Here is a 21,523-nt window from a genome sequence, read left to right as displayed (position 1 = left end):
TCCACACTTCTGTACAACCTGCACATCACTTTGTCTTTTTCTTTCCACATATGCAGTTAAATCCCAGGGATGTGAAATTTAAACAACACTTAAAAAAATTCCTAAGAAAGGGTGGGGAAGCCAAGACAACAAAATATAGCCAGAGCATCTACAAAAAAAGTAAGAGGACAAAGAAAGGCTGGGGATGCCACAGATCAGTTTCTTCACAGATTATTTCTTTCTACCAGTAAGTATCTCAGTTGCTCCTGGATAACAACTAAACAGAGTACAAGGGGAAAGAAATTTGACATTCATAAATCTCATATTTAACAAATTGGGTTTCTTCATTTAGATGGTACAGATCTTCATCCAAGTTCCATCATGATACACTCCTTTTTCCCAAAAAAAAAAAATAAGGCCAAATAAAAATCCCGTGCAGTTCAGAAAATTATTTAATTGCTCATTTCACATGAACACCATCTCTGAACTCTCCTGACCTGCTCCTCAGACTGTAACTGGGATAATGCTCAGCAATTATACTCTGCTGACAGAAGTAGAATATCTTAACAATTAAATGAGACAATTAGGAAAAGGTAATAGTCTTAATCAACATCTTCAGAGCTAAGCATACCAGTATGTAAAATCAGCTGCATGCAGAAATAACCCAAATTAAATTAGCCCCAAGGTTGTGTGTGAAGCTGTACTTACACTGACCCATAAAATACGCACTGCTTTTAATTTTAAAGTTCCTTAATCCTTAGGCCATTGCAGGTCAGCAGTACACAGGGAACACATTTAGTCTGCAGAGATACTAATGGCTTACATCCAGCTAATTTCTCAAAGACAATTATGGTTAACATCAAACCCAGAAAATGAGGCAAAAAGCCCAGAATTTTGATTTCATCCAATGAGACTCTTCTCCCCTTTCCTCTCTTTTATTTCACTTAAAAAAAAAAAATAAAACCATTACTTACTTTAAGTAACCAAGTGAGCACAGAATCACGATATGGAACAAATTTGTTCTTGTTCTTGCCAGCAGCCTGATCTGCCAGGGCAGAAATAACCAGCCCCAGAGTTGTGAGGGATCTGCCCAGAGAACACAAGCAGTTATTAACAAGGGTAAATATTCATAAGTCAAATGCATATTTAGACAGTGACTTTCTCTCCAAAAACATGCTCTGAGGAAAAAAAAAAATCCAGTTTAATTTTGATCATTCTTTCTTCACAAAAGCTCCACTCCTTTTTTTTTTCAGTACGTTTTCAGTCTTAATAATCAGGTCTTCACAATGAAAACTCATGGCAGCTGCAGAACACAAATGGTTTTTAAAAAGATGGAGATCTTATTCCCAGATCTACGAATATTGCATGTCAGAAGGAGAAATAGAGAGAAGGAAAGGAAAAAGTGATTAAAGGAGCTTTGTTGAGAGAAGGAAAGAACAAAATTGACTACAGGAGTTTCCTCCTGTTTTACAAGTAGGCTGTACTTAGCTGGAAATGGTGATGAAAAAAGGAAAATAAATAATCCCAAAGTCTTACTTGTTAATGTTGCTTCCTTCTTTCAGTCTGTCTCCTGCAGCACCAGTTTTAGTTGCCCTTTCACTACCTGCCAAGTCCACCAGGCTGAGCTTGCCCACCTTCTCACCTGATGTCTGGGGAAGGAACCAGAGAAGAGCCCCTGTTAGGTCACTTCAATCAAGTTACATTCTTTGGTGTATTTTATAACAGGACTCAAACTTCATTTCTGGTGTGAACTCCTGTTCCAAGCCCTCTGAGAATCTCTGGATTTGAACAGTGTCCTGGGCTAAGTCACAACCTGCTGCTTCAGAAACAACAGTGAAGCCATGGATGATGTGAAGTCAGGTACTCTGATACCTACAAATATCTCAGAAATCTCCAGAGGAGATTTACACAGGGCACTCTAATGAAGTGCCGAACCATGAAAAATTCAGAGTTGCATCAAAGGAGTCACAAGCAAAGACTGAGGCTCACAATCCTATCTTGAAAGCAGTCTCCTAAAATCCTCAGATTTTATACCAGGGTTTCTTTTGTTTTTCAGTGACCAGGAATAAACCTGAACGAGAAGCATGTTATAATTTACATAAATTATCACATTTGCAAAGTCTCCTTTATCCTTATCAGCCTCCTGGAACACGATCCCAGCCACGCGAGTATTCAAACCTGTAACCCGGATTTTGTTACAAATCCTCCCACCTCATTTGACCCAAAATGACATTCTGACCCAAAATGACATTCTGAAAGACTCCACAAATTCCCCAAATCAATTTGAAATTGAAGAGCCCACTGTCTTTGAGAACAGCTTGCTCACATCATGCTCTTCTGCAGCATCTGCACCTTCAGGATCCCAATGCCAAGTGCTGCGTTCCCATAAATCAATGGGATAATTAGAATCAATAAACTTTCAAAAAAGTCACCCTAAACCTATCAAAACATGATGTGATCATAGATTGTGCCATTTCCAGGACTGAAAGGACCAGCAGATGGGAGAAAAGGGAAATCTGTTGCAGGAGTTCACACAGGAAGGTGTAGAGAAAGTGGGACAGTCACAACCACTCTGCATCCAGGCTGAGCAGGACCACAAAAAAAACCCATAACAGGTATGAAAAGCATGCAGAAGATCCACAGTAAAACTGGAATGACAAATTATGGGAAAATAAGAAAAAATCAAGCACAGAATGGTGCTGATTTGAAATACAAAGGAAAAAAAAATCCAAATAAAGAATGAGGAAAATCGTGCGGATAAGAAGATGGGTGGAAAATGAGAAATTAGGAAGAAAAAAAGGCCAAATTCGTGTTATGGTTTCCAATATATTCAATATTTTGGCCACTGAGGCAAATTTCAAAGGCTTTGAAAATAACTAAGAATAGTCCAAGCACAGAGTTTATCAATGAAGTTTGAAGATACTTATTTTAATTCCAGTTTTCTGTGATAAATGTGACTAAATAATACTGACATAATGTATTTCATGCACCACTCCAAGGCATATTCATGTATAAGGAAACACAGATTAAAATATTTGCAGCTTTAAATGCTTTTTCAATATTTAATATATACACATAAACGCATTAATTGCATACAATGCAAAATATTTAAAATTAGTATTTTTTTTCACTTTAGAAAGCTGATAATTTATACAAATTTGCATTAAATAACCACGGGAAAGGGATCACCAGAGGTACACTCAGCTGTATTTCTATTTTTCATCTATTGTAATTTAGCCTGCTGCTTCCAAAGAAGTATTTCCTTTCCTGTGAAATAAATTAAAGCAAGAGACACATCCCAGCCTGACATTTGGACCTTGCAAGTGGATTTTCTTACCCCTGACTGCACATCATAGAGGGTGTGGGTGAGGATGATCTTGAAGACTGCGTGGGACCGACTGCTCTCCTCGTTCATGTTGGTGGCAGCCACTGTCCGAGATTTGTTGCCCTCAGACATCAAGGACTCGATGTCCTAAATACAATTTTCACAGCCATGAGCATATCTGCATTAACATCCTTTTTAATTATCTCCAAAAATCATCTTGTCTTGGTCAAATACAGCGTTTTCCCACTAAGCCTCCCATTTGTTTAGTCAGCAAAAATGTGAGGAAAAAATAAAAGTGATCCCCCCTGCTTTAAAACCTTGAAACTCCACAGTGGCATGACTTCACCCATTCCTCAACCTAGATATTAAATTATCAACAAAAATAATGCACCTGGCTGCACACAGCAACACTCAAAAGCAGAGAAAGAAGTGAGGAAACAGCAATTTGTGTTTGAACCCTGTCACATTTTAGCCTCAAGTTGTCGTGGTCTGAGAATTTGGAATACTGACAGAAGGCTCAGTGATTTATAAACAGGTCATTATATCCCTCCAAATTTTAAGAGCTTATGAAGTGCTTTGATCTGTTGTGATGATTGAGAAAGGTGCAGCTCCCCTGCTTTGGGGTTTCACAGCAATTGTGTAAAATAATTAAAACTTCGAGGCCAAACTTCTGTTTCTTCATCTCTAGCTGGGTGATGCTGGAACAACTCAAATAAACAAAGTCAAACAAAGGACCACCACACACCACTGACTCCAAATTCTGGATTACACAAAGCTGCTGGGCAACATGGAAAGGCAAAGCATGAAATGTGTCCTGTCTTAGCAGAAACCACCAAGGAGAGGTGGATGAACACCTGGAGAAACTGCAATAGCGGGACTGCACTGTTTGCATGTTTTGGTTAAACTGATGGATTCCATCCCGTATTTATCCATTTCCCCCACAGTAAGTTAATGCTCCTTGAGAACCAGGGCATTTTGTGAATGCACACGTAAGCATTTACTGTCCTGCAAGCCAGTTTCATGTGATGCTCTCAAGTATTTGCTTGGTAAACAATCATTAGGCCATAATTCCAGCGCGTGCTACCGGGAAGGGAAATTACAGGCAAAAAGGGACACAGTGGGGAACTGAGAGCCTGTCTCTGCTTAATCCTGGGCCTGCAATTAATCACAGAACACTTTCTCATGACAGTGTGCACTCATCTCAAGGCTGAGAGGAAATCTGTTCCATTCAACAGCTGAATTACTTCCAGAATTATTGAGCAGCACGAGACGAAGGGAGTTCCTGCTCTCAGCCCTGTTCTCCCCGGGGATCACAACACAACAATCTGCAGCTCTCTAGCCCTGAGATTACTGATAAGGAGCATTTTTTATAATTCTGTCCAGCTTAAGGGACAGCACCCGGTGTGTTTAGGATGTCAAGATAAGCCTTTCATAAAGTTGATCCTTACCTTGTAGCTAGCAACAGCTAGTTTGGATAGGCCATCTACGTAAGGGCCATAAACACTGTGTTCTCTAACCTTTAATGACTGACGGCTTCTGGTTGGGGGGAAAAAAAAGGGATTTATAAGCACATGACTGACTTAAGACAACATTTACACAAAGTCCATTTCTCACTGACAGGATGGTCTCACAAATACCCACTGAAGCACAGAGCAAGGGCCCAGAATGCAAACAAAAAAAAAGCTTTGTAACACATAAAAAAGCTGACACAGACAGTGCTGTCACTTCACAAAAGGTAAATTTACTCCAAGCTTTTAGTCTTGCTGCTTTATTTTGATTTATAATGAGGAGATGCTGAAATCAGGAAGCAGCAAAAGCCATCCTAGGCAAATGTTTTAGATGGGATCCATTAAGGCAAACTGGTTATGGAAAGGAAGAGTGTAAGACAAACACTACAGTGCCATTCACACACAAATTCCATACCCTTTGGGGTCAAGGAGATCTCTGACTTTCTCATTGTAAATCTCCATGTAGGATACTTCCACTTTGAAACTCTGCTCTTCATTTTCTTCTTTCTGTGCTCTTTCAAAGAGTCCACTGCAAAGTCTAGGGATTAATCCAGGCTGATCGGCAGTACCCATCATGGTGTAGGATTTTCCAGACCCTGTGTGAGGGAAGCTGTGATTAGAGAACATGCTACAAAGGTTCCTGCTGCGCAGAATATTGACAGGAAGTAAAGGAGGTTAAAAAAAGGTTTTTTTGCATTTCAGTGAAAGGTATTTCTTCAGTTTTCTGGCTTAAAGTAACCCAAACACCACTGAGATAACGACTATTTTAATGAAAAAGAAAAAGGAGAAATTTGGTTCAGAGTGCTGGAGAACTTCCAGGTAGATACAACCTTACTGTAGATGACAAGTCACTAACACCCACAATCAGAAAACTCTCCATATTACTCTTTAAATATTACATTAAAATGACAATTCAAGATTATTTTAACCACAGAGGCAGAAAATCTGAGCTCAAGGACGACCACGGTCACGCCAGAGATCATAACATGAAGTGTGAGAAATAAGGGCAGCCAGCAGCAACAAAACCTTACTTCTCATGCTGCTCACCTCATATCTGATGTTACAAAAGAGGAAAACATTCCTTATCTCTGTTAGGAGGGCATTTCTCCTCACACAATGTCACGAGAGGTGTGGACAGAACCTCCAAGCCAGGACACACCAACTCTGGAGGGAACATTTCACCCTCACTCCAGGACTCACCCGTTTGCCCATAGGCAAAGATACAAGCGTTGTAGCCTTCAAAGGCATTCTGAAGAATATTCTCTCCAAGGCACTTGAAAACAACATCTTGACCTAGAAAATAGAACACACAAGCCAACATTGTAACAGAGCAAGAGCTTTTTGTCCCTCGATTTGGATTTTTTGACAATTAGGTAAAAACTGTGAGGGTTTTCCTGCTGTTGCTGCCTAAATCACATTGAGTGTTTTCTCCCTGGAAAGGAGCTCCAGCTTTATGCTGCTATAAAAAATCAGGGGCTGGGATTATGATGGATACACCTGGATGTGCTTAAAGCAACATCCTATCAAGGTTCATACTCAGAAGTTTTATCAGCAGAGAATCTACAACCAACAGCAGAATTTGATCTGCTGGGGAGTGACACCTCCTTAAAACATGCTCAAGGTGTACATTTTAATGAGAGTCAGTTGATTTTAATCCAAGGGAATCAGCAGAGCACCGGAAAATTTTACTGTGTAAGATTTTGGATAACACCACGAGGAGGTTTTTGCAGAGAAGGAATCACAAGTATGTGGAAGACATGGATATTTTGGACTGGCAAAAAGTAAGGTGTATCACTTCTTTTGTAATTGAAATTTGAGATTTTTGGATCATTCTTCAAGCAGAGGAAGGAAGGCTTAAAATATATGGGTAGTAACTACTTGAACAAAATCTATTTTCAGAATTAATTTTACAACCAGAAAAACTCAAGCCTGAACAAGGCATGACAGAACTTTATGGACTGAAAAGTCCTCTCTAATAATGTTCCTTTAAGCTCTTCCTTTCTCTCACTGAAGTTCTTATCTTTACAGCCAAATCCATGCTAAATTCCCCATCAAAAGCACCAAGAGCTGTGCCAGGCTCAGCTGGGGTAACACTTGCAGTGTATAACATAACAAAATATCAGTTATATAGGAACTATCCTTAGTTTGAGAAACAAAGTATATAATAGTCCTTATGTAATTTGTATGGCTGAAAGTGTCACATTTTTCTCGGTGCCCTGATAGGTTATTATTCATTAGTTTTTTGTTAAAGAAATTAAAATTAAGAGGTGTATGTGTCTGATTATTCTTATGATTTTTTATAAAATAAATGTTAACAAGTTCAACTGATCCCAAATTCTAAAGGATAACAGCTAGGAAAGGAATAAATTATAGGAGTGGTAAGTCTAAATATATTTCATATCTTACCATAATTATATGCCAAAATGCATTATAATAATACATAGAAAGCTTTTAATTGAACACATTACACATTCCCACCAAAGCATCTGAATTCACATACACTTAAATGAAATTAGGCTTTTATTAATATTCCTTTATTGGGTTTTATTATAATGCTAAAGTCCCATCAGCACTGAAAAACATAAAATTACATATAAAAGTGCTCCTAAAAAGAAATAAATTAATTTGATGCATTTAAAATGATGGAGTTGGAGCAGTATTTTAGATAAAGCTGTAAATAGGAGTAAAGCATCACTGTGCTGGGTTTCCCCACTCTCTGCACTGCAGAGGGGTGGCAGTGCCCATTGCTATTGTCATCTGTAGAGAAAAGAAACTGGAATGATTGAAGATTTCCCTTTTCCTGTTGACAGCAGCCAGTCATGGAGGGGACAGCACTTTGTGCCATATGGCCTGTGCCCTGCAGCAAGGACTGTGTTTTAATCAGATCACTCCCACTTCGAGATAACCAAGCCACAGTAAATGTTATTACCTGCAAATTTTTCTTTGACAGATTCATCCATAGACCAAAAGCAGTGATCATATGCAAACACCTGCAGGGAAACAACCAGGACACCTTAGAGCAGCTGCTGCCAAATCCAACATGTTATTCACATTCTGACATTCTGAACTCAACACTCATTCCCACTGAATTTTTTATTTTCTAGGATTTTGTAGCCTAAACAAGCACTTCATTTTCCTCTCTGCTTTTATTTGTTCCTTGTTTCTATTTGTTCCTTTCTGTGCCAACCCAGTGGATGTCAAGGACCTCTCCACTTCTCCCTCCAAAGCCATCCCTGCAATTCATTTTTCACCAGAGTTTCTCTTTTGCAAACTGACAGATGTCCTCTAGCTCTTTCTGCCTCCCATCTCCCCTTGCCTCTTGTCTGCATAAATTAAAAACAAGCCTTAGGGTAAAGGAAGCTCTTTCCATACAAGAGGAGTTATGTATTTATTTACATTCCATGACAAACCAGAGCAGCCACCAAAGGCTAATATTTGCAAAGAATAATAGAAAGCAAATCAGTTTTATCATGAGAAGAGCAGCACTATAATATTTTTAATAGAAAATTTTCAATTTTGCCATAAATCCATTGAAAGTTCCACAGGCACCTTTCGTCCTGAAAGATGACCTGAAATAACAGAATGTATATTTTTGGGACAGATGTTTGCCAAAACAGCTCCCCTGGGTATGTATCTGCAAGGAAAAATATTAATTAGGGTAATGCCTGACCTACATTCACATGGGCAGAATTTATTCTGCAGGATGTAGGAAAAGGGAAGTGCAATGTGGGGCTCTCTGGCTGTGGATTTCCCCTCTAAGGCTAAATGGAAGCTGCTCTTTCCCCTCTGGATGTCCTGCTGACTGCCAACATTTATGAAAATGCTTAACATAGCAAAATCCTTGAAATTTAAATTACTTATCTTCAAAAAGACATTGTTTTCCCCCCTCATACTACATTTATGTACCAGCATCAAGAGATAAAGTAGTTACTTTATATCCTTTAACTAAGGAAACAACAACTTGTGCATTAAAAATTAAGGTGCTTTTTTTTTCTTTCCTTTGAATTCATTTTACAGCTAAACATATTATTAAAGCATCTCAAGCCTTCAGAACATTTAGGAAAACACCACTGGCTGTATGAGCAGATCCATGGAGCTGAACCCTGATGTGCCAGGGCAGAGCCTTCAGAACAAGCAGAAATTTGAAAACAAAATGAGTTTGCTTTAACACAAGTACCAGAAAACGCTTTTAAAAAAAGCCCACAAAGAACAAATATCCTCCATTCAGAGTCTGCAGTGCTGAGTGTGGATGTTCTCATTTGCTCCTCTGACTCATTTCTTGGCACGGGGCTGTACAGAGAGTTTCTGCAGCAAGGAGATGCTTCGAGTTTCTTACTCAGCAGCTGATCAGCCGTAGAGCTCTGCAAAATGCTTTTAATATTTGGATAACCCAGGAGAGAGCAAGTGACAGGGACAACTCTCACACACTGATAAAAAGCCCTTACCTTTGGGTGAGTCCTGCTGTTCCCCAAGGCATCGGGAGTGGAAAGGATTTGGTACAAGGTCAGGGGAAGAAAAACAAAAAAAAGACAAAAGAAAAACAAGGACTGTTAGTTGTAGTGATTTTAACTTAACTGTGCTATCATTAATCGTTGGAATGCTGTATTTAAAAAGTTCATTTCTCTCCTCAGATCCCTCCTTGCTTACAGATCCCAAGTCTGCCCCTTTTAGGGGTAAGATTTGAGATGCTGCTCAGAACTGATTTAAAATTCAAAGCCACTGATTTTCCTCATGCTGCATCTCTTCCTCATTCTCTCACAGGTTTATTTTTCCTGTGACACCTCTCTCTCTCTCTGGGTGTCATTGCCTGTTAAAAACAAAGCACCCAAGCAACATAGAAATTTCCAAAACCACTTGAACAGGAACTTCAGGAGTGTTATTCAAGAGGAAATTTCAGAGTCCAGCCCTTGGGCTTGCCCAACCCAGCTCTCTCCGGTTGCTGGGACAGCAGAGCAAACATTTGCTTCCCCAAAAGAATGAGCAGAGACCAGCAATTCCTCTACTCTGTTATGTGCAGAATTTAAAAGTTTGGGGTTTTTTTTTTTGTTTGTTTGTTTTTAAGCAAGTACAAAATTACTGGAGTGACCTTTAAAATACCAGCAGGGCCCCAGTCAATGACTGCAGGTTATGCAGCCTCCCCACATCAGAGGCTGGAGAAAAGCAGTAAACACACAACAAGCCACTGATACTCCCCTTGTCCTGGACCTCCCAAATGACATTAGGAAATTCTTGACATCAGCAACGAGTAAAGTCTTGTGACAAGCAACACTGATTTCTTTTGAACAGAGCAGGAGAAAGGCATGGGAGCTGTACAGGATTACCCTCAGAGCTCCTGCTGCTCACAGGGCTTGAGAAGAGAGTTTAAAAATAGTCATTTCTGAGCACTGTCTCTCAAAAACTATTATTTATTATGCATATCCATCACCTCTTTTTACTCCTGCCTGGCTCTGCTGTGTGTATCTGTTTGACAGAAGAGGAATGACGGGCACTGGGGAGAGCAGGATGATAATTTAAGTCAAGGTCACCCCATGCCATGGGGTCATCCAAGTCAGCAATGACAACATGACCCCTTTTCCTCTGCCATCTGGCTGAGCTGAAATAAAGGCTCTCCCAAAGTCTTTGGCAGAGAGCTTGGTGCGGACTCTCAGCTGTTGCTCCTGGGTGGATTTTATTGAGGGAATCTCTTCACTGGGGCTTTGATCCAGACACAGGAGACTCCAGAGAGCCCCTCTGGATCCCTCTCACAGAGACAAAGGAGCATTTTCGTTGTTTTCTGTGCTCTGAAATGCTCATGGAGCACTTTGCTGCAGGACTTCACTGGAAACTGCTTTTAGGGAAGCTTTGCTTACAGGGCAAGTTAATTACCATTCCCACAACAACATTCTCCTTGTAAAACAAAGGGAATAGCAAGCATGGATTCAGAGTCTGAGTTTAGCACTCAAGAGATGTGACGCTGCCCTGCTCACATTCCCCAGCCCAATTCCAAGGCAGGATTATGTTGCAGCAACCCAGCTGATCTGCCCAGCCCTCAATATAGGGCACATTACTGAGTATTTGGGTTAAAGCAGCCATAAGGATATAATCTGAGAAGTTCTGTCACAGATACAATTTTAAGACAATGGATTACACAGGGCATTGTATCACCAAGCTTAACTTAAAGACCTTTAGTCTGAACTAAGTATTTCATTTCCTTAAAGGCTGCACAAACACACAAACCCAAATCTTGGGTCTTGCTTAACCCAAATGTGAGAGAACAGAAGCCCCACAAAACCCAGCATTTGGGATACAGCACAGCTGCACAGAGCTGCAGCTTGTCTGATGTACTTTTGACCACAAAGAGAATAAATGGGACAAACGTTTCCCCAAGGAAAAGCATTAAGGGTGCAGCCTGCATCACACACAGCATTGTGCTGTGCACATATGAGCCCATTAAAGCTGCAGCTGCGTGCTGGGCCCAGAAACCCATGAAAAAGATTTCTCAGCCTGATTCAAAATCCCTTGGGAAATGAAAAGATGGGGAAATGGAGCACCCACAGCAGCCTGGGAGTGCTGGGTGTTCACACCCAAGTGCTTCCATCCCAGAGGTGAGGAAAAGGGAAAAATACCAAGAACAGCAGGGAAGGATCTCCCACAACAAAACACACGCAACAGGAACACCTGCAAAGGACAGGAGGTGACTTTCCCCCCCTCCACTCTGCTCTTGTCAGCCCCCACCTGGAATGCTGCACACAGTTCTGGTGTCCCCAAGATGGGAAGGATGTGGAACTGGTGGAGCAAGTCCAGAAAAGGCCATGAGGTTTGTGAGAGACTGGAGCATCTCCTTGAGGAGACAGGCTAGGGAATTTTGGGCTGCTCAGCCTGGAAAAGGTGGTGTGGAGACCTCACAACACCTTCCACTCTCTGAAGGGTGACAGGGAAGCTGGAGAAGGATTGTTCATCAGGAACTGGAGTGACAGGACAAGGGAAAATGGGTTCAAATGGGAAGAGGGGAAATTTAGGTTAGACACATTAGGGGAAATTAGGTTAGGACCTGGCACAGAGAAGCTTCCAGGGATGAAGCAGCCACAGCTTCTCTGGGCAATCTGTGCCAAGGCCTTCTCACCCTCAGAGTCAAGAATTCCTTCCCAATATCCCATCCAGCCCTGCCCTCTGGCAGTGGGAAGCCATTCCCTGTGTCCTGTCCCTCCATCCCTTGTCCCAAAGTCCCTTTTCCATCCCCAAGGATGCCATTCCGAGGTGCAGGCACAGCTCCTGGGCTCACAGCCAAAAATTCACATTTATCTTGGACACAGCAGCAGCATCCAAGGCAGAGCAGGAAAACTTATCTTTTAGCCACTGAAGGATGTCACTGAGATGCTTCCAGCTACTTGTTTTCACTTGTATCCAGCCTGACAGGAATTTGCCAACTCCCTTCTTTTATCTCTTCACAGCTCAATGTCAAACAGAAGCTGGGGGACTCTAACTTAATTCTAAAATTAAAAAAGGAGGAAGACTACAGTGAAACAACACCCTACATTTAACAGTATTTTACTTCTTGCAGGAAATTGCAATGAGATGATCTTTATGGTCTTTTCCAACTCAAATAATTCAGTGTTTCCATGAATATATCCTGCTGTTTTGAGAGTGAATGAAGACATGGAGCTTGGGTAATAATTTTTGTCTACCTCTTACACAGTGTAAATGTATCCTGATCAAGCTTCTTGTTTAGGGACACACTCACTTTTCTATGAATATCCTGGTGGATCCACAGATCTCAAGCACAATGTAAAAATATGAATAAAAATCAGAGCAGATCCCAGCTGAGACCATCAGTGTATGTGCAACACCACTACTGCTTCTTTTTAAAAACAGAATAATTAAATTACATATTCAAACTGTTCAACCATACTTATTAGTGGCATTTTTAGTAACACCCAGTTGTTCCACGTTCAGAAGGGGAAGGAAGGTTTAGTAAGCTAAAGTGTACTACAGATTGTGCAAATGTTGAGGAGGGAAAAACAGCCCAGCAAAGGAGCAGAGGTGAAGCCTGGCTGGGGAGAAGAGAGCTCAGCCCTTATCTCTTCTGTCTGGCTGAGCCCAGAGCTCCCAGCGAGCAGCCAGCTGGCAAATCAGCACATGCTCTAAATCAGTCACAGCACATCTCGCCTCTTGTCTCAATCACAAACAGGCAGATGGGGCAAAGGGAGGAGAAAGGTGGGAGGTGGCAAGGCAGGAACCAGGGGGAAAGGGGCTCCAGAAGCTCTAGGACAGGAGCTGACATGCCAGACAAGGGTTTTCTTCTTCATATTTTTTTTGAAAAAACACATTTCCTGTGGCAACAGCAACTGCAACAACATCCAAACTGTACATGTGGGTGATATTGCCAAGTGGCACAAGGCTATGCTGGATTTATGGAATTGAAACATAACCTTTTGTCATTTTCAGAAGCTTCTGGACTAACAATATAATATAAATTTGAGGGTTAGAAAAAAGTAAAAAAAAAGAGAGGCAGTGATTCCAACTATGAATCAGGAAAGTCTCAGCAAATCTCTCCAGAAATTCTTACTGCTTTCCACCTTCAATCTTCCATAACCATTGCAAAAACAACTATATCAAATTCCAGTGTAATTACTGCTATTTTATGTCCTTCAGCAGAAACTGCCCAGCATAAACTCTAGAAAGCAGCTAAAAATGTTACTAGAAAAAGAAACTGATGGGGAAAAACTCCTTGGGGTTTACAAGTGAAAAGGTGTCAGTGTCTCCCAGAGATCACTCCAAGGCCACATCTTTATCTTCCCAGCTGGCTTTAAAAAAAAAAAAACAACAACAAAAAAACCCCCACTATTATTAAAAATAAAGTAGATATGATGTGTTAACAGTAATTTACTCTTTGAATCCAGTCATTCTGAAATTTTATTAATAAGTTGTTGCAGATACAAGCTCTACAATGACTATCGTAGGTTCTGACAGACACAACAGCATTGTTTACCAATTTTTTACCAATATTCCATAAAAGTTTACCAATATTCCATGAAATCAAAGCACTGAAGTTACACTGGGCAGAGTTTGTCATCACCTCAGATCTTTCCTTCCTTTCTTTCCCTGGTTAAGCCTGGCTCAAAATAGCACTGGTATGGAAAGTCCTGAATCACAATTCCTTTTGTGGCTCCTGTACAGTGTTTTCATGGAATCACAGAATGGTTTGGGTTGGAAGGGACTTTAAAGATCATCTTGTTGTGATTCTGTGCCCCTGGCAGTGATACCTTCCACTGGAATGAAAGGTGTTTTCCCTTGTTCCTTCTCACTCACCTGCCATGAGATTCCCTACCCAAACCCAGCAGAGCCAGGTGCACCTCAGGAATACCAAATACCCCATTCCCAGCACCTCAGCACAGAGCAAATGAGGCTTTGTTTGAAAAGCAGTGGGTTAAAACATAATGAATTTCATGGACTGAAGGGTTCCTCAAGAAAACCCATCCTTTAAACAAGGCTTTTGAGTCTTGAGGGTGTTTGGGCACTAGAACAGCTCCCCAGGGAATTGTCACAGCCCTGAGGCTGCCAGAGCTCCAGGAGCCTTTGGACAACACTCCCAGGGATGCACAGGGTGGTATTTTTGGGGTGTCTGTGCAGGGCCAGGGGTTGGACTGGATGATCCCCTCCAGCTCAGGATTTTCTATAATTTTATGACCCCTGGCTATGTCTCAGAGGGCAAATATTGGCTGTAGATAAGTGGAATTCCAAATTGCCTCAGCACTGAACACCAGCCTAAAGAGGAGACAGGATCTAACACCCCAGAGTCATTTATTCTGAAGTAACTGAAGTAATTCCAAGCTTTCCTACCCTTCACTGTACTACAAGACCTTCCTGGAGTGGAGAAGCTGATAAGTGGTGCAGGAATTACTGAAAAGCTCCAGCACCAGCAAGTCTCAAGGCCTTGCAGCAGATGCAAAGGAGGCTCCAAAAAACAAACAAAAAAAAAAATCAGGAAGATTTTGGATTTGTTTGAAGTTTGGGAGCCCATTCATCTTTCTGAAGCAGATCCTTTATTCGGTACCCTTGTGTGGCTTGTTTTTTTTTTTTTTCCCCTGTATGAATAAAAGACTCAGAATGGATTATTTTGAAGAGCCAGCACTGCAATGGTCAGAGTTTTATTGTTTAAATTTCAGCTGCAGAATTTCTTTCATGGCATTAAAAAAATCACCAGCCAATGGTGAAGTAAAATGTAGATAATGGATTTAATGATTTTACTAACACAGGCATAACCGAAAGACAGCAGTATGACAGCTAATAATAAAATAATATAAATAAAATACTAATAAAATAATAAAAATCAGAATTCTTTGAGAAGCTGTTTCCTCTCCTTCTGCCTATCAGACAAATAAAACTTACAAATTCATTTTGCTGCTGCCAGGTCTATACAATGAGAGGAAAAATCAACTAAATCAAGTCTGATCACTTCAAGCCTATCCTACGATACATAGAAATCCATTTTCACAGATTTCAGATTGTAAAGTGCTTAACATTGTTGGGTTTCACAACTGTTTGACAGTTTATAAATATTTTTACCTCATTTTTACATGGAGGCCAAGTGGCATCAAAATGCTGAGGCCCACCAAACTCCAATTTTTGATTATGTCCTGCAATTAATATTTTTCTCACAGAGTCTCATTTTTACTTCCATGGCAATACTGAGTTCTTTGGGAGAAAACCACACATTTGAGCTAAAGATTTTTTTGCAATCAGGAACAGCTTCTTTAAAACAAAAATCCCTAAATACATTAAAAAAAAAAAAACCCAAACAAACCTAAACCTGTGAAAGAGCACACACAGTTCAAAGCCTAAACTTGTGCAGCTAAAAGGAACAAAGGTAACCACTGTTCCTTGGAAAATTCCTCCAGTGCTCCAAGGCATTCCAGGCGTAGTTGGCGGTTACTTAGTTTCTACTGACAAAACTAATTTTTGCCAGCTCACTCAAAACAATTTAAGAAAAAAAAGAAAGAAAGAAAGAAAAAAAAAGCCTCCAAAAAACTCGGGTTGAGCAGCAGCTTTGTGGGTTTGGGATATTTTGTACTTGGAGCTAAATTTTCTGTATTGTTGGTACAATAATCTGCTTAGTCCTGACCACATTCAAGCAGAGCATGGATCCCATAAAGCTGGTGTTATGACAAGGGGATTACAACTTTATCCTTTTGTTTGTAAATACTCAGATGTCAGGATACCATTGTGCTCTAGAGAATGTCTGGTGAACAGCCAGACCTCAAACTTTCAATTACTATTGTGAATTACAGTATTTTTTAATGAAGTGGGCTGCATCTACCTTTTTATAACCATGTGAGGGAGGGGAAAAGCCTCCTTAGGATGTGGTAGCTTTTTAACTCCTCCAGGAGATCCCGAATGAAAAAAGATGGCAAGTGGAGCAGCATGTACAGGAAAATACACAATATGTGGCAATCTTGTTCTACAACATCAACAACTCAGCATTCACATCCAGGATAACCTTTAGCCAAGACACTGGCACAAAGGATTAATCCCAGAATGATCTCCTGGGCACTGTGGAAAGCCAAGGATTGGCACTAAAAGGAATTTAATCCCTGAAAGGGTATTTCAAGAACTCTCTCGGGTCCACCAAGAGTGTGTTTTCCACCTTTGGTAGATCACCCAGCTGTATTATAAACCCATAAAATCATTAGAGCCTTTACCATAAACCAATTTGAGTCAGTCTGACTTCCTTGAAAATACGAATAATAAAACACGCAATATTTACACAACTCTCTAAATACAAATGTGTGCATTCAATATCCCTTGGAGAAAGAAGAATCCCAGAACAGTTTGGGTTAGATGGCACCTGAAACCTCATCCAGTGCCAACCCCTGCCATGGGCAGGGACAATTTCCACTATCCCAGGTTGATCCAAGCTCTGTCCAGCCTGGCCTTGGACACTTCCAGGGATCCAGGGGCAGCCACAGCTTCTCTGGCCAACCTGTGCCAGGGACTCACCACCTTCACAGGGAAGAATTTCTTCCCAAAATCTTCTTCAGTCCCTCCCTGCTTCGAGAGAGAAAGAGAGAAAGAAGAAAGAAGAGAGAAAAAGAAGAGGAAAAAAAAAAAAAAAAAAAAAAAAAAAGAAGAAGAAGAAGAGAGAGAAAAGAGAAAAAAAGGGACATTTGCAAGAGTACAAAGGGATCCACAGCCATGGAGGCTCCAGAGCAGCCCACAAGCTCTTTACCCTTACATTAATCAATCAGTGCACACTAAGGAAATTAGTGCATGGACTCTTCAACTCGGAGAAACAAATGCCTCACCAAGAACATGCTAAAAATATTGGTAATGATTTCTATTTCTTTCAAATAGGCACTAACTCCCTCCAAGCACAAACGTGTAGTAGAGATGTCTCTGAGTACTTGCTAATTTAATTCCCCATCTACTCTCCTACTGAATTAACAACTCCATGAAGCAGCTCTGTACTCTTGACACTTGATATTTGACATTTTCTGGCATCTCCAGAGCATTTTCAGTCATTTCTCTCATGACTGTCCAGGCAATTTGTCTCAGACAATCACAGATGCAACTTGGGAGACACCTTCCAACCCCAAAGCCTAAATAAGAAGTCAAACTGCTTCCTTTGTTTTCTTTTTTGGTTCCACAAGTCTGCCTTGTCCTCCAGAGGAGAGCATCAGCTTTCTCTCTTTGGGCTTGGTTCTCCAGCTTCTTTTGCACATCCACCAGGCATTAAGCAAGTAGGAAATGTTCGAAGTGGCAGCAGTTCAAAAGGGAACATTGTTGTGGCCACATTCTGTAAAGAAATCAACCTTGATGGTGTGGTTTGTGAATGCACAGGGCATTTACAAGACTGGGAACTTCACTGGGTACAGTAGCCAGCCACTTTCTGAATCTTGATGCAATTTCAGCACCTCTGTATCTCCAGCTAATGAAGAAGGTACATGCACAGTGACAAAATTTATTTCTCAGAGTCATTTTTGGTGCCTCCAGAACCAGATGCCTGCTCAGCACAGTGTTATTTTCATGTGGTAAAGTCTATTTGTGGCTTGTTTTGGATCCAACTCCAAATGAGGGATTTGAGCAGTGTTTAAAATACAAACACACTGGAAACCACAAATGATGTTGGTCTAATGGTGGATGGGGAGGAGGGAGAAGATAAAAGCTGTAGGCAAGAAGGGTTGGTCATTAGCATAAAAAAGTGATTTGTCTTGGCTCCACTGTTGAGTAACCACCTGAATTTCCTCACTTCAGCACATCCATGTTTCCATAATCACAGTGATAACCCAGAGGCTCTTGCACAAGATCTGGGTACTCTCAACCCAAACTCCTCCAATCAAGGAGCCTGGGAGGTGAAAAGAACAGCACAGCTCATCTGAACCATGCTGCAAACGAGAATAGTAGCTTGCTAAGACACTGCCATCTCCAAAAGAGCACTTCAACAAAAGCCTGACATGTATAAGAAGACTCAAACATTCAACCAGAGTAAAATTAGTGTTCATGTGTCTTTAAAAAGAATGATGTCATGCTGCCTTTACTCTTCCCAAGAGCACAGACACTGTACCCTCCCTGATCAATGCTTTCAATGCTGTTTATATTCCTCCAACCCATTTAAGACAACCTGACTGATGGATGGAGATAAGGAAGCAGGCAGCAATCAATATCTTTATCACCACCCCTGGAGAGATCACCAGATGCAGAGATGTGGTGCTTAGGGACATGTTTTAATGGTGGGCTTGGCGGTGCTGGGCTAATGGGTTGGACTCCATGATTTCCAAGGTCTTTTCTAACCTAAATAATTTTACAATTCTGTTATTCCAATTTCTTCCCCAATATCCCATTGAACTCCAGAAATCTCACTACAGGAGTACCTGGCATGAGGAAATTAATACCAATAATAAATACAAATAATAAATACAAACTTTGTCCCAAAGAAAGCAAGAAAGAAATTTCCAGGGTAACATTTTTGAACTTTCCAGGGTAACATTTTTGAACCAAGCTCTCTTCTGGTTGACCTAGAAAAGCAATCCTTATCCTCAGTGCACAACTCCAATCAGCTGTTCTTCCTTCCCAGCATGAGGATGAGAAATAAGCTATAATTGACCTGTTTGCTGAAAAGCAAAGGGAAAATGCAGCATATTATGAAAATTACAGGCAAGCCTTCACCATGACAGCTCAGCTCCCATGTCCTGTGTCTGCCCTGCTAGTGGCTCCAGACTGCTGAAAAAAATGTCAGAGCGCTCTAGGCAGAATTAAATATTTGCTTAAACCTAGAATTGTGTTAAAGTGAACAGATCTGCATCAAGAACTTGTTCTGAAGACAAAAAATAACATCTTTGGAGTGAGAGGGAGAGAGAGACCCCAGAAATATATATTTCTTCATTATTTGGTAGGAAAATCTCAATTTTTTTTTCCTTAATAGGTGTTGCTGATTCACTGTAGCATTCCTCTGCACCCTCAATTTCCCAAATTCATCTTTTGGCCATGTGATGAACCCACCCATCTGCTTTGTCTATTTTTCTCCCTCCTACCTCAGCAAATGGCTGTGGTCATTTTTTAAGCGTAGGAAATATTTTGTGAACTATTCTTGAGTCAACACACTGCAGAAAGCACTGCAGTTCTTTCATGCCCATTTGTTCCAACTGAAAGCTCTCATTTGGGCAATCAGATAATCCTGAAGAACTTAATCAGGAAGATAATTTTGAATACATTTTTATTCCTTACCTCTTGCTCCAATGAAAGTTATTCTTGTGTACAAACAACTCTTTCACTAAACGCTTGTACCAACACCCAGCACCCCAAAAACCAACGTGGCAGCTGCTGAAGGGTTTTGTTCATTACTGCTGCTGATTTATTCATGCTGGGGAAAATAGGAATCAGGAAGAGGCATCAGCAGAGGAATGTGACTGGTGGGACCAAGTGCAGGAGCTACAACGTTGAGAGTGCAAAACCATCTGGCCACAAATTAATTCAGAATGAACTAGCTGGAAAAGGCACTGAAACTGGGCTTGGTGAAGCCAGACATCATTTTTGGCTGATAAACATTCTTCCTCAGACTATGGCCTGCAGGGCTGTAAGGAGCAATCAGGGATTAAGTTATCACTTCATGCTCTGGCAGCAGAACGCAGATATTTAACAAGGTGAAACACGCACTGTGCACCATCACTGATCCCTTTCAGCCACGTAAATTGTGTCAGACTCAATCCCACCGTGTACTTTCCCCTGCCAACCAATCTCCTGGGCCTGGATCCTGGCCAGGGACTCGCTGGCTTTTGCCAACCCTCATGTTGTCCCAGGGCAGGGCAGAGAAGTGTTTGCAAGGAGGATGCAATTCCCACCCTCGGGCAGACTGCTGGGAGACTGCTCCTGGTGCTCCAAGATTAGACAAAGCTTCCAAAAAGTGCAAACATGAGTCCTCTGGTCTATCATCAACTTTTATCATTTTTTTTGCAGTGCCTGAAGTGAAGCAGGGCCTTTAGCCGTGGGATGAGAACTTACACTCTGCAGGCAGATTTTCCAAGGGAATTCAGGTAAAAACACAGGAGCTCTGGCAGCAAATCTTTCCCCAGCAGCCTCAAAGCACCTACAAGCCAAGGTCAGAGCTGCTGCTGAAAGTGCCCCAGCTGCCAACCAGATTTCCTCCTGCCTCGCTCTTATCCCTAATTACTTCTAAGAGCTTCCCACAAGCAACACCATGGACTGGCTTCCTGTGCTGCTCTTATTCCCAGAGCTGTTTATCTCCCCTTCTCTTTTGAAATCCCTTTCAACACCTCTCCCTCAAACAAAAAAAAAAAACTCCCCAAAAGGAGACTTAAACCCTTCCATAATGCTGTTTCTGGAGCAAAAAGCTGTTCGTGGTTGTAGATATTTAAAAAAATAATAAAAAAAATTAAAAAAAATTCCTTTTCAGGACATTACACATGTGCTGGGTTAAATTCCGTTCAGGCCAATTAAAAGTTCATTGTATGGTCAAGTGTTCTGTGCTGCACAAATGCAGCTCTGTGGCTCTTGAGTACCTTCCCCTCTCAGACAATATAAAGGGGCTGAAAATAGGGAAAAGAGCAGACAGATCAGGGAATCACAGAGCTGGAGAACAAGAAATGATGCCCCAGGGCTGTGTGTCTCATGTTGTCACTGAGAACAGAATTTTAGGATGGTTTGGAAGGGACCTTCTAAAGGTCATCTCATCCAACCCTGCAGCACCTTCCACTATCCCAGGGTGCTCCAAACTCTCTCCACCCTGACCTTGGATACTTCCAGAGATCCAGAGGCAGCCACAGCTTCTCTGGGCACTCTGTGCCAGGGCCTCCCCACCTCTTTAAAAACCCTCTGAGAACTAATTCAAAATTATTTTGCTCCAACTTCAGGATAGATCTAATGTTGTAAATTCAATGCTCCAAAGTATTTTCTGGACTAAAGCATCTACAGTGTCCATCCCAGATGAGATCAACATTTAGCTTTTCTGTGAACATCACCATAATAAACTGGTTTTATAGGAAGTCCTAGTGAACAGAGCAATAATCCATCACCCAGAAACTGGGACTGTGTGCTGATTCCCACTGCCACAAATGATTAATACAAAATGGATAATTGGGCATTGAGGAAAATATCAAAATATATCTCATCACTGACCATGTGCTATAGCCCTGCAAAAATATTGTCACCAGTTAATTCTGTCAAAAAGCAATGTCATTAAAGAGAGAAAAACCCCTAATAACCAAGAAAAGCACAATCA

General features: G+C 41.1%; 1 protein-coding gene across 3 annotated transcripts in view; it reads right to left on the bottom strand.

The window, feature by feature from the left end:
* The window catches only part of KIF13B (kinesin family member 13B), a 119,182-nt gene that overhangs the window by 63,251 nt on the left and 34,408 nt on the right, over window positions 1-21,523 (bottom strand). For 2 of the 3 annotated variants that reach the window (XM_083858067.1, XM_083858069.1), the window contains exons 3-10: window positions 9,258-9,273; window positions 7,742-7,802; window positions 6,013-6,105; window positions 5,228-5,408; window positions 4,753-4,840; window positions 3,317-3,451; window positions 1,516-1,628; window positions 954-1,065 (exon numbers count right to left, since the gene is read on the bottom strand). In XM_083858067.1, the coding sequence (XP_083714193.1) occupies window positions 954-1,065; window positions 1,516-1,628; window positions 3,317-3,451; window positions 4,753-4,840; window positions 5,228-5,408; window positions 6,013-6,105; window positions 7,742-7,802; window positions 9,258-9,273 (799 nt within the window). The remainder of the gene's footprint in view (window positions 1-953; window positions 1,066-1,515; window positions 1,629-3,316; window positions 3,452-4,752; window positions 4,841-5,227; window positions 5,409-6,012; window positions 6,106-7,741; window positions 7,803-9,257; window positions 9,274-21,523) is intronic. The other variant, XM_083858068.1, reaches the window with a different exon arrangement.

This window comes from Zosterops lateralis (genome assembly GCF_965231275.1).
Source record: "Zosterops lateralis genome assembly, chromosome: 3".
NCBI lineage: Eukaryota > Metazoa > Chordata > Aves > Passeriformes > Zosteropidae > Zosterops > Zosterops lateralis.
The sequence above is the reverse complement of the archived record's forward strand: the minus strand, read 5'-3'. Positions and strand labels throughout refer to the sequence as shown.